Source organism: Nelumbo lutea, chromosome 1 (assembly GCF_056320005.1).
Source record: "Nelumbo lutea isolate HS-2025 chromosome 1, American lotus-T2T, whole genome shotgun sequence".
NCBI lineage: Eukaryota > Viridiplantae > Streptophyta > Magnoliopsida > Proteales > Nelumbonaceae > Nelumbo > Nelumbo lutea.
The window spans coordinates 115,214,173-115,227,216 of record NC_142684.1 but is presented as its reverse complement, the minus strand read 5'-3'; the positions used below and the strand labels follow the sequence as shown (position 1 = coordinate 115,227,216).

At 37.5% G+C, this 13,044-nt stretch overlaps 2 protein-coding genes across 4 annotated transcripts; both read right to left on the bottom strand.

Annotated features, from left to right (window-relative positions):
• Positions 1–1,103: 1,103 nt before the first annotated feature.
• Positions 1,104–3,442, bottom strand: LPA66 (Pentatricopeptide repeat (PPR) superfamily protein). Of its 2 annotated transcripts, XM_088978651.1 has the most exons (2): positions 3,084–3,347; positions 1,104–2,986 (listed from the first exon to the last, which is right to left on the bottom strand). In XM_088978651.1, exon 2 carries the CDS (start codon positions 2,963–2,965, stop codon positions 1,307–1,309), a length of 1,659 nt encoding a protein of 552 aa, XP_088834777.1. In that variant the 5' UTR covers positions 2,966–2,986; positions 3,084–3,347; the 3' UTR covers positions 1,104–1,306. The 2 variants fall into 2 exon arrangements, with proteins under 2 accessions (XP_088834777.1, XP_088834769.1); XM_088978643.1 differs by having other exon boundaries at positions 1,104–3,442.
• A 1,341-nt stretch (positions 3,443–4,783) lies between these two features.
• LOC148876933 (ras-related protein Rab7) lies at positions 4,784–10,817 on the bottom strand. 2 transcript variants are annotated; one of them, XM_088978673.1, is made up of 6 exons: positions 10,482–10,783; positions 10,375–10,401; positions 9,719–9,818; positions 9,448–9,594; positions 4,961–5,041; positions 4,784–4,888 (listed from the first exon to the last, which is right to left on the bottom strand). In XM_088978673.1, the coding sequence occupies exons 1-6, from the start codon at positions 10,532–10,534 to the stop codon at positions 4,862–4,864; spliced, it is 435 nt and encodes a 144-aa protein (XP_088834799.1). In that variant the 5' UTR covers positions 10,535–10,783; the 3' UTR covers positions 4,784–4,861. The 2 variants fall into 2 exon arrangements, with proteins under 2 accessions (XP_088834799.1, XP_088834789.1); XM_088978663.1 differs by having other exon boundaries at positions 4,819–5,041; positions 10,482–10,817.
• Positions 10,818–13,044: the final 2,227 nt, after the last annotated feature.

Genomic DNA, 13,044 nt, shown 5'->3' with positions numbered 1-13,044 from the left:
AAATACACTTACTATTATTTTGAAAGAACTGAATATGAAGTAACACAGGGATTCGGGTCTCCACAGGGAACCCATCCCTGTTGGGGATTGGAGATGAAGGATAACTTTTATTGAGGTCGGGAACAGGGAATATGATCCCTAACACATTGCCATTCCTACACCTCAACACCCAACCTGAACACCCAGCCTGAATTTTGGAGCCATGGAAGGACACACTAAAGACGGTATTGTTCGAACAGGGAATATGATCCCTTCCACATTGCCATTCCTACACCTCAACACCCTACCTGAACACCCAGCCTGAATTTTGGAGCCATGGAAGGACGCACTAAAAGACGGTATTGTTCAGCGTAGGGCCAAGGTCAAGGTTGGAACCATGAAAAGACAATGTCTGTGGTAGCAGGGCTAAAGAGTCCAACCTAGTTTCAACTGTAGGGTGAAGTATTCAACAGGTGCATTTATGTGAATAATTTGAGTTTACATAGAATGAACAGTAAAAGGAGACACCGATTGGATGTATTCCAATTTTTAAAAAAGTATGCCATTGACTCAAGGACGAGCATATGAGTTTTAGCATGTGGATTCTGGAGCAATGTACGCCAATACATGGCCGGTGAGGTTCATAAACCCATTGGCGTTTGGACCTGAATATGCAAAGCAGCAGAAGTTTTATCCACACAATGCAAGCTCTTTCCTTCTTACCGTCACAAATTAGCAGTAATGAAGGAAATGGAATATACAATCTAATTGTGGTCCTCCACCTTGGTGGAGTTCACCACTCTTTGTAATGGTTGGAAGTAGTGTTATTCCTGTACCCCCTCATGAACCATAATGATCTGAACAAGTGATGCTTTGTAAATAGGGCAAGCAGTCTTACTATGACACTGTAAAATTATTTGGTCCAGTTGTGCCAACAGTGGGGACTCTCAACTCTATGAAAACACTTGTTGTAAAACTATGATGATTCACCAAGCCAAAGTGAGAAAAAGGTTTGGGACCAGCTTCATTTATCAAAAAAAGGCAAGCTCTCAACAGAGCCAATGCAAGCAAAGAACATGGCCATTCTTGATTTGTGCAGATACTAATGCCTGAATCTCATGCGATTTTAGAAAAAATTCAAACAATCATATACATCACTCCAACCTCTTATTGATTTGTTTTTGAAGAACAAGTAATTATTGCTTTCTGGGCAAAAACAATTACAATGTCAGCCCGGAAAAATGGTATATCTGATTCATGAAATAAACTGTACATGGAATAAGTACATTCTTCCCTTCCCGTGATAGTCCCATCCCTTGTGCAAATATCACCAGAAGTCCATGCATGAACATAATCCATTCTCGAAATGGTGGAAACGATTTCGGTCCCTCACTACCACCCTACGATTATATATTTTTGAAATAAGTTTTATTGATGAATGACAATCCCCACAAATCCGTAGGTTCTTGACTATCCTCAACGTTGTTCCAGGGCTTGTGCTAATCAATCCAAAAGCAATTGCGATCTTTTCACTGTGATAAGATAATGCGCTTTCTCTCTCTTCCTCGTCCACATTAAGCAATACTTGCGTTGTGTCTGGAGTGTAGCCAGCAAGCCTCAAGCGATCTGCCATCTCCTCCAGCATTAAGTGGATCTCTCTAGCTTTTGTATGGGTGTCATCTTCGACAAGGAACTGGTGAATTATCCCATCAAGCTCGATCCAACTACATCCAGGATCTTTCCTTATGTCAATCTCCTTCATCATCAACCTCACCTGGGCAACAGCTTCCCAGTTGCCTAAAGAGGCATACATATTCGATAAAGCCACATAGCTCCCACTGTCATGAGGAACCATTTCCATGAGATACTTTGCAACACGTTTTGCAATTTCAACATTGCCATGCATCTTACAAGAACCAAGTAGAGCCTTCCATATCACATCATCTGGTTCAATGGGCATATTCAAAATAATCTCCTCAGCCTCTTCTAGTAACCCAGCACGTCCCAATAGATCAACCATGCACCCGTAATGTTCAATCCTAGGTCTTAACCCGACTCTGACCATCTGCCTAAAGTAAGATTTACCTTCATCCACCAACCCCGCATGGCTACACGCACTCAAAACACCAATGTAAGTTACATCGCTAGGTGTCACTCCTGATTGTTCCATCTTGGAGAAGTGGTCAAGTGCATCCATTGCCCGTCCATGCATCGCAAGTCCTCCAATGATGGCATTCCAAGTGACTACATTCCTCTTAGGAAACCGCTCAAATACCTGAAGTGCCTTCTCTATGCTCCCACACTTGGAATACATGTCAACCAAAGCAGAACCAAGAACGTCATCAACCTCAATTCTGTTTTTCTCTGCATACACATGAACCCACTTTCCCAATTCCAAAGCACCTAAACGAGAGATTGCAGGGAGAACACTAACTAATGTCACATAATTTGGTCGTACATCAACCATTTGCATCTCACGAAAGATCCCAATGGCCTCCTTGAAGAACCCATTCCGAGCATACCCAGCTATCATTCCATTCCAAGATACAACACTTCTTTGGGGCATCTCATCAAACAATTGTCTTGCAGCCTCAAAGTCCCCTAGTCTGATATACCCATCGATCATCACATTCCACAAAACTATATTACCATCTCGTCGCCTCTTGGACGTTACTTTCTTGTGAGAATTATCCATACCGACGGATAGTTCATTAACCCTCGATAGTTTATGATTAGTAGTACTATCTTCCAACGCTTCACCATATTTAATGGTTTTGGTGAATAATTGGTGAGCATCCTTCATGATCCCACAAAGCACATACATTCGAACGAGATTACTAAGAACAAACTCATCAGAATCTAATCCACGCTTCACAACCTGGCCATGGACCTGCTTCCCTTCTTCAAGTCTAGCAATCTGAGCACATGCTTTTAACACAGATGGGAACGTAAAGCGATTGGGTTCAACTAATTCATCATGAAGCATGTCATTGAATATAAGTATTGCCTGCAGAGGGTCGTTGCTGTTAGAAAAAGCTCTAATTATGGTATTCCAAGAGAAACAATTTGGCTCTTCCATTTGATAAAAAACAGAACGAGCATACTCGAGGTCTCCATAATCCGAAAGTGCACAAAACTGTAGAATTTCTGCTGCAACCAAAGAGTCACGAATTCGACCTGTCTTGATCTTTAAGGCATGAAGTTGTTTCAAATCTTTCAGGGTTTTGCATGTTTTGATTTCCAAGAAAATTGAAGAAGATGAAGAAGGCAAGGAAGAAGAGAAAGAGGACAGCTGAACCCATGTTGCATTGATAAGTAATGAGTTAGAAACCAAACACATGGTGGTGGAATGAATGGTGATACAACACAATAGCCTATCTAGTAGTCTTACAATTTCACAAAACAGTGCTAAGTCGCTGCAAACGGATTGAGTCGAACTATTTAAGCTCGACCGGGTTCGAGTTTGGCTTAAAGTTCGATTTGAACCAAACAGAATTGACCCTTTTGCAAACTACGCCCAAATAAAATAGGTGGTGAATAACTTGACCATGTCCATTGTCCACCTCGTTAATTACACTTTATTTAGATTTTAGAATGACGTTTGCACTCTTATCAATGGCACCCTTCCCCTTCAACATGCTGATTGATACTGGAGAAAGCTTTTGCCACATCGTGGTCAAGTGGTCAACTCCTTCCCTCAACCTTCGGTTTCTGTCTTACTTTCTATCAAACAAGAACATAGCACAAGGAAGCCCACTTTATCTCCCCGGCCCTCCCCATCTGCCAACTTTACGCCACCAAGACATCTGATAAAAAGCCCAAACACACTTTTCTTCCTTTTAACTCAATGGCTGTGGTTTCACATAAGAGGTATCCATATGTAGCATGATATGGGACTGTAAGTGGAAGAGGAACGCACACACACACACCAACTGAAGTTGCATTTAGCATTGGGCAAGTCATTCCAAATAGGGAAGTCATCAACAAGTTCATCTTCATAATACAATTCAACGATCAGACGACTTTCTTACAATGACAACAGAAAAAAGATATATTGAACCAGGGTCTCAATGACAACTGCTTAGTGTACATATGTAAGGTATAAAAGAATGGCTCTGGTACATATGACAGAAAAGAAAAAAAGATGAGGACCAAGCAATCTTGATTCGTTGAAAGCCCATTTCAGCATGCACATCCTCCTCCCCTTTGCTCAGTTTCTGAAACAGCCTCTGGGATGCTCTGGAAGTATCTGCAAAAGGGAAAACATCTTGTATGTCTTAACTAGATGACCCTAATTAGGTTTATTACAAAAGAATTTCTATACTTTACCAGTTCAAAAAAAGGTATTGCAAAGTATTTTTGGAACTATGAAAGGCCGGAACATGGTACTACCCTCTACTATGCAGAGTTAATTCAATAATTACCAAAAGGATTTGTTCAAAGGAAAAAAGAAGATAAAAGCATCCTCCCCTGCCTTCCCTGCAAAGACAGGGAAAGATAGGGACAGACAGAACAACAATGAAATTCCAACCACAACAGCAATAAGGAAGAGCCCCCAATACAATTCACTCCTCCCCCACCCAACTCCTAGAAAACATGAAGGTGACAGACCTCGGAATCCATTAAAACCAAGATGTTCTCTCTTCAAACAAAGGCACAGATCTCCTTAATATGATTACACAATCCAAAGGCAACCAAACCATTCTGCAGCCACTCAATATCTAAGAATCATTCTCACCCTCAACTCTATCAAAGCCTTGGGAGTATGTCATACTGAGACCCTATAGAAGGAACCAAAATCTACGCTGATGAAGCTTCACATACAAATTGGACCTAAACTGTGGAGGTACAACATAGGCCAGTTCTTGATGTTTCGCAAAAATCAGATCTTCGCTTTCTTCTCAGAAACCTGTATATAAAATATTTTAGAAACAAAGACAAGGAAGAACAACAAATTTTGGGAGTCATTTAATATACTCACCACACGGCTGTTCCCACCATCTATGTCAACCTTATTTCCAAGTAATATAAATGGAAAAGTCTTGGGATCAGATGGACTTGCCTGAATATAAAAGAGGAGAGACCATATCAGCATTGAAACAGAAGAGAATGTGAAAATAGTGAAACATGCATGGAGGAAACTTTAAGTGGAAAGTGACTCAAATATACTAGAATATAAATCATGAGTTGTGATATAGATGGGTTTTGCGCCTTTTGTCTAACAGGATAATCACAGTTCACTGTGAACTAGAAACCAAGGAACAAATAATGGCTCAAAAGTCAAAATCCAGGACTGGTGGATTATTGTCTGCTTGGGTCATGGGAAAAGAAAATATATCAGAAACAACCAACACCTTGGAGAACCTGAAGATTGAAATTTGAATAAAAGTTCAAGGATCTTAAGAAACTTTTACTTATAAAACATAATATAGAAAAAAAAAAACAAACATGTCTTCAAGTCAGACAAATTTAGGAGGCAACTGTAGTCATTCATGGAAAATATGAAATACCCTCAAAGAGTTGGTCAAACAAAGCATGCATACAAAGTCAAACAAAGCCAATGGGTCCAAATTAGAAGCGCAAGACACACTAGGCGCATGCCTAGGCACACCAGGTGTGTGCCTTTTAAAAGTGTTGCACCTGGGACCTAGGTGAGGTGCATACCTTAAAATGAACCTTGTTTGACCATCTAGGCGCACCTTTTAAGTTACTGATCTGCTATACCTTTCTATTTCTACCTTGGGTCCATTCAGTGAATCCATGGAAGAGGGTGTAGAAACAAAATCATCACAAGAGGGAGCAATAGTAATTAACAATTCCATTCTTATTGTTGTTCTTCCCAAATCTCTTGAGGTGTTAATTGACGGTGAAGCTTCCAGAAGGTGTTACATGTGTGCTTGTGCTTTTACAATGGTCACACACCACTTCTCTCTTTGTTCATAGTTGCCAAGGCAACACCTAGGCAACCAAACAATTTCTTGCCCTTGCCTCGCCCATGTGCCAAAATGAAAAATTGAAAAGGCACACACCCAAGAGACAAGGCAGGCACTTAGACCCTGCTTCAAATTACATTAGAACCTTTTTTTTCCTTGCCCTTGCCATTTATTGGTTAATTTTACCAGTTATAATAGAACCAATTAAACATAATAATTTACTATTTCCATTTATGAGATAAGAATACTAAAAAGGTAAAAAGAAAAAAATAGTTGATTGTTGAGTTGTCTAGTAGGGTTTTTTGTAGCACAATGAAGGGAAAAAAACTACAATTACTTTTCCCTTCCTTTTCTTCCTTTCCTCTTTGTTTCCTTTCTTTTTGTAGATCTAAAGCAGGAGCTACAGCCTATTTTTTCCTCTTCTTTTTTTTCTATCTTTTCCCTAAGCTTTTGAATCGCTTTATTGGACTGAAAAGGAGCTCCACCCCCTTCTTTTATTCTTAACTTTTTTGCATTTTTTCAGCCTTTTATTTCACATCATTGGTGGTTTGAAACAGGGTTCTGCCCCCTTCTTTTCTTCTTGATTTTCTTCTTTCATTTTAGTATTTTTTTCTTATACTTTTCTTGGTCTAAAACAGGGGCTCCACCCCCTTCAGTTCTATTAAATTCTAACTTCTAACTCTAATATTTCTATTCTCATACTTAAAGTAGGATTGCAAAAACCACAAGCACAAAGGTTAGTTTATAGGTTAATTGATTAATATATATATATATATATATATATATATAACCAAAAGAAAAAAAAACTATCTAGAGGGGCAGAAATTTATGGATCTCCAAAGTTTAGATTCCATTGCTTAGGTGCCTTATGGTCGCCTAACCTCACCTTGGCACCTTGAAAACCATGTATTTTCTCCTCTCTCAGTAGTCTCCTGTGCTACCGGTTTGGTAGAAACTAATACTCTATGTTTAGGCCAGCCAGAAACTCAAACACCCTATTCCTTTCGACCACCTTCTTGTAAACAGCTACATCTTTAGAACAAGAGACCACTCAAAAGTCTCTAAACAATCAATCTCCTACCATAGAGTTCTCAGTTTATATTAGCATGCAAACAAGGACATCTTTCCCTGTTTGAGATTGTTCACTTCCAACTTCAATTGGTAAGCTCCAGTCACATTAAGAGCCCGAGAGTATGTCTCAGAAGCATTATCCCAGATCTCTTTTGAAGTCTTCATCCACAGAAAATTCCGGCTGATTTCAGGTTGCACAAAATTAATTAGCCATGACATTACCATCATATCTCCCTAGACCACTTAGCATGCTTAGGGTCCTGGGAATTTGGCTACTTTTCAAAGCCTATAAAGTCTGCCAACTTACCACAACCACCAATATGAATCTTTACAGCCTATGACTACTGGAGATAATTGCTTCCTTACAACCTAACAGTGGTTATCTGAGAGGCAAAGGGGTCACCAGCTACTGGGCTCCCATAGGTGTCACTGCCTTGCTTAGAATCCTCTCCAAACATCTCCATTAACTTCCAACACAGAGAACTTCAGCAAATAATCACTTTAAAAACTGAGAAGAATTACAGATGCAACCAAGTGGTGTATAGTCTTCCTGAAAACCTCCCCGGGATGAAAAAGACAAGCATATAGAGAACAAATGTTGATCTCTTGCTCCTCCCTCCAAGGTAAAACTAACGCAATTGACCCCTTCTAGGATCAACAACAGAACATAAATCTCCAACACTTCAATCCAAAGCAAGGATTTAATCCACAATTGAAATCTCCTCACCTGTTTCTCTGGTTCCTCGACTTTGGGATCTTCCCCAAGTTCGGTGAACCTCTAGGGCAGAATTAACAAAACTCTCTAAAAATGACTGAAGCAGGCTACAAGAAGAAATTGAAACAGCCCTCCAACTATCCAATGCAATCGCAGCTGGACTAACACTACATGAGAAAAAGAATTCTTCACAAAACTTCGCTCTGATACCAAGTTGTCAGTCCAAGAAACAATTTCGGTTAAAGGATTTTGTGTAGATTGTGCAAGAGAAAGAGTTTTCAGCAATGAGAAAGAAAGAGACAAAGAGAAAAGAAACGAAGAGAAGATGGAATAACAGTTCATAGGGCTCAATAGGAGCGCATAAATATAAACAAAAAACAAAAGAAAAAAAGACAATAATCCAGCCCATGTTCACTCTTTTCTACAAGATACATGAATTTTTCAAGGCATAAGGATTCTACATGATAGTATCATAGTAAAGCACCTGGTCTCCTAGGTTATGGAAATTGACAAAGAGTTAAAAAAAAAAATCCTAAAATCTAAGTTGGCTTAAAGAAACCAACAACCATACAAACTGAAAACCAGCAAAGTTTTTGCTAGATAACAATGAATCAAATATCAAAACATGGTAAGTCATCATATCCAAAAGACACTAGCACTTTAAATCTATTAAATTCAATATTTTAAACATAATATTACAATATAATAAGTATATAATATAGAAATTGCATGTACTTAAAACTAAGAGATGGAACCAATGTTCTGTCTAATGAGAGAAAAAAGATAGTAATTACAGAAAAAGGGGGAGGGCGGAAGCAAAGAATCTTACGAAGATTTTTGAGGAACGATAATGGGCACTTCATTTCTGTCTACTTAGGACCAATAGGGGAAGGAGACTCTACAAAAGCAGAATTATGGTCTCTACTTCAAGGATTAAAATTGTCCAAGAGATTGAACTTGAATAATGGTGAAACAGGAGACTCTACAAACCAGAACTATTGTCTCTACTTCAAGGATTATAATTGTTCAAGAGGGGATAGGTAAAACCTTTAGCCTAACTGTTAGGAACTAGACACTTGTAAATATTATTTTTTACCACAATCTAATAAAAATTCACAGTTATTAAAAAAAAAAAGAAAAGAAAGAGACCCAAGGGGCTCTGCACTTTCCTCCTACTCTATTTCTCATCCCTCAAAGCCCTTGGATCTTTTGTATGTTAATGGTAAAACCCTAAAATAAAATTTAGGTAAAATAATATGATATATGATGAGATGTAAAACACACATAAGAATTAAGATACACACTTAGAAATAGAATAACAATAGGGTGCCCACATTGTAATTTTGTCACTGATGCAAAATCTTGACAACTATTTGAAAGGTATACAGCACAACTTCTTAACTCCCCTGTCATTACTTCCATGTGAATTATCTATTTAAGTCAGGTGGGTCAACAGCAAGAATCATGTTATTTTAAGGCAATATCTTATGTTAAAGAATAACCTAGCAAATCTTTCCTCATTACACAAATTCTCTTGACCATCATCCGCTGTAAACAATTTAACTATTGTCCAATAGAAAATTAATGCACAACCAAGTAAACCTCCTAGGCCTTGCATAAATTTCTAAAATTTTGAATCAGAGAAAAAAAAAATCAAGGAATTATACTCTTTTTGAGTGAGTTGTAACAAGAGATGCAGAGGTGACTACAAAGCCAGCTCAAGTTAAGATAGAGTAGAACATAAAAGACCTGTTTGAGAAACTCCTCGTGCCAATTGTCAAGAGTGTCAAATGATCTAAGCACATTAACATCATACACTAAAACACAGCAATCAGCACCTCTGTAAAACGCAACCCCAAGGCTTTGAAATCTTTCCTGTCCCGCTGTGTCCCAAACCTGTCAATGAAGGTGTACTACGTTTCAGAAAAGGTAGAATCAACAGGAGAAATCCTAAAAAAAAAAAAAAAAAAAAAAAAAAAAAAAAACAAGACAAGTAAGTAATCTTAGATTATGAACCCACTTGCAAAGTAACAAGTTTGTCATCAATCTGAAGCTCCTTAGTGACAAAATCAGCACCAATTGTAGCTTTGTACTGTTGACTGAACTTTTTATGTACGTATCTAAGCAAGCAGTTAAAAGCCCACATTCACCAATTTCAAAAACTCAATTCAGTCAAAATGTAGGACTTAAACCAGCACTTTTTTTTGATAGATGAAAACCAGAACTTACAGAATGATACCAACACAAATCCTAAGAGTCCTAACTCAACAATTTCCAAGACCCAATGTATTAACAATTAAAGCTTCAATAACCCTTACTCGCCAACTGACAGGATGGAAGGTTATGCAACACTGGATCCTAACTTCTCAACAATATTAACGTCAAAAATTTAAATGCGAAAACCAAATGGTAAATGACCAACAAACAGGAGAAAATTGGGTTCGTACACGACAGAAAATGAGCCTCAAAGAGCACCAATTCGCATGAAATCAAAAACAGATGCGGAAAAACCGACCAATAGTCAAAACATCCCACAAAAATGAAACGCGTAAAACTCAAGTTCTGCACATACATTGAGAATTGCAATAAAAAAAAATCCTATATTTTCTCAAAATATAAGCAATAGGAATTTAGAGAACAATAAATCAAACAGATCGAATGGTCGTTCAAGGATACTGATTCATCAAAGATGTTTTCCCCACCCTGAAATGTACAAATAACAAAACTAAAATCAGAACCAAGAAAGGAAGGAAAAAACGAAAATGAATTGAGGCAAAACGCACCCACTGTCGCCGAGAACAATAACCTTCAGCAAGGTCCGCCTTCGCACAGACATGGCGAAGAAAGAGTGGAAATTTTGAAACGAAAATCTTCTTTCTTTAGGAACTTAATTTCTTTTCCTTAACAAGACGTGTTGAAGGCCGAAAAATTAAAAAGCGGAAAAATAAATAGAGATTGGAGAAGCAGAAGCAGAAAAAAAGGGGAAGAACCAAGAGGGTCGTCGTTTCGAGGTGCCTCTCTCTCTCTCTCTCTATGTTAGAAATCCTCTGCGCGCCAGCAAGGCTGGTTTAAAAAATCAAGGACCAAAAGACTCGTGCGTCCCTCTTCACTTTTCTTGCAATGTCACGGACGCCCTGAGAGATGAGAAAGGGAGGACCTATTGTGACAGTGAATGAAACTTGTCGCTTGGAAAGATGGTGACGTGGATAAACACATCAAATATGATGACGTGGAACAGCGTTGATATATTTCAACTTCCACCTGGCAGATTTTATTGCACAGATTTTTCCTTCTTTTTATACGTGCAACCGTAGTGCAAGATGGTATACAGAGGTGCAATTCGGACCAGGCTGGACTTATGGCCCAGGTGGATCGGCACTGATCTATCTACTCTAATTAATGTCCAGCCCACTAAGACATTACTGAGTTCGTTGTCCAGCCCATTCCCAAGCTTCACAGAGTTGTCTGAATTCTTAACAGGCGAGATGTGTATTATATGGGGTTATAATGTTATATATTCTGAAGCTTTCCTTCTCTTTCTTAACCTCTCTATGAAGATATTTCATCAAAACAAGTGATCCACACGTCTCATAACCTACTCATTCTGGAAATTGGTAGAAAACCGAATGGGAGTTTCAGATAATTGTGGCAACGGAATGGGTTCGGGGTGAGGCCCCGTCCCCGCCTAAATACTCTACTTCGTCCCTCTCTCATCCCTAGTGGTAGGGTGGGGCATCCATTCTAACGAAATTCTCGAATTTTTTTTGCTTTAATACAATTATTTAAAAATAATTTAATATATGGATATTTTATAAATAGGATTTATTAGAATTTAAGAATTAGATTATAACAATCTGGGGTACTTTAGAATTTAGGATTTTAAGAATTTAGAAAAAAAAACTTAAAAATATTTTAAAAATCAATATTAAATTTACGAAAATTTTATTAATTTACTATCTAGTTCAGAGAATTATATACAAACCCCATCTCTAATTCGGGTCAAAAATATTTCTCAATCCACATTTAAGATTGAGAAAATTCACCCTGCCCCGGATTCTAATATATTCCATGTTGGAGGGTTAGAATTTAGAGGTTGGAGCCAAAGTGGATAGGTAATGGCCAACTCACCTTTGGGCCCTAAAATTGGGTTTAGCCTCATCCAGGCTGACAGACAGTTTATCTCTGGCCCAGGCAGGCCCAAATTTCCAGCATAGATGGAAAACTACTTCTAATAAAGTATATCAGCTTTTTTTTTTCTTTTATGATAGAGAAATAATTTAGTTGACTTTAAGATGGCATTATTGTTCTTTCCATCATCCCCCAGGTCATCAAGCATATGAGAGGGTAGAGACTGGAGAGATGATGGTGCAATTTTGCATTGATAAAAATAGATGTTTCATGGTACTCTCAAGTCTCAACATATATTCAAAACATTTTGTGGGGTTGGGTTGATGACAATTGACAAGTAACTTCTTTGATGCACATGACTGCTTAGATATATTTATGATGCAAAAGATATGATATGGAAAGAGTTTTGACTAATCAAAACTAACCCATGAATTTTGATAAATAACACCATATTTGTTATCACGTTTGTGATTTCAGTTTATTATTTAATTGATTTTTCCATATCATATCTTTTTCATATCATAGTTGAACCCTATCTTAAAACACACAATCTTATCCCACTAACTCCTTTTCTACTTTTATTTTTTGCATGTTAAGTGTGGGGAATAGACACCAGAGCTGTCGAACAATTCTACAATATTCTTAGATCCATGTGGTTCACGGTCAGAATTGGAATTGGAGTTGGAACTGAAATTCCCTTGAATCAGAATTGAATTTGTTTATTTCCAACGTCTGTTTCATGGAGTGGGATTTTAATTATTGTTGCTTTGTTAATTTGGAAGTCTGAATCAAAACTAATCTAAAAATTTTAATTCTGTTTTAGTTTATTAATATTTTAATATTATTGTTTTACTATTTTATTATTAATTTAATAATAAAATAATTTAATAGTATTAGATTAATATATCCATCATCATCATTATACATGCCTTATCCCAACCATATGGGGCCGGTTACATGAATTTTGTTTCGCTAATCCATTCTATTCAACGAATTATATTATTATTATTATTATTATTATTATTATTATTATTATTATTATTATTATTATTATTTATTATTATTATTATTGTTGTTGTTGTTGTTGTTGTTGTTGTTATTGTTCGGGTCATGGCTGATTATTATTATTATTATTGTTATTATTATTATTTATTATTATTATTATTGGTCTTGAGAGACACGTGGTCACCCAGTCATCATCCGGCCACATCGGCATAG

Bases quoted from the DNA above. Each gene is read 5' to 3' on its own strand.
- LOC148876933 (XM_088978663.1), bottom strand. From the start codon at position 10,534: ATGTCTGTGCGAAGGCGGACCTTGCTGAAGGTTATTGTTCTCGGCGAC. The intron at 10,402-10,481 runs GTGCGTTTTGCC...TGTACATTTCAG, and splicing joins ATTGTTCTCGGCGACAGTGG to GGTGGGGAAAACATCTTTGA. The intron at 9,819-10,374 runs GTATCCTTGAAC...CTGCTTGCTTAG, and splicing joins AAAACATCTTTGATGAATCA to ATACGTACATAAAAAGTTCA.
- LPA66 (XM_088978643.1), bottom strand. From the start codon at position 3,319: ATGTGTTTGGTTTCTAACTCATTACTTATCAATGCAACATGGGTTCAG.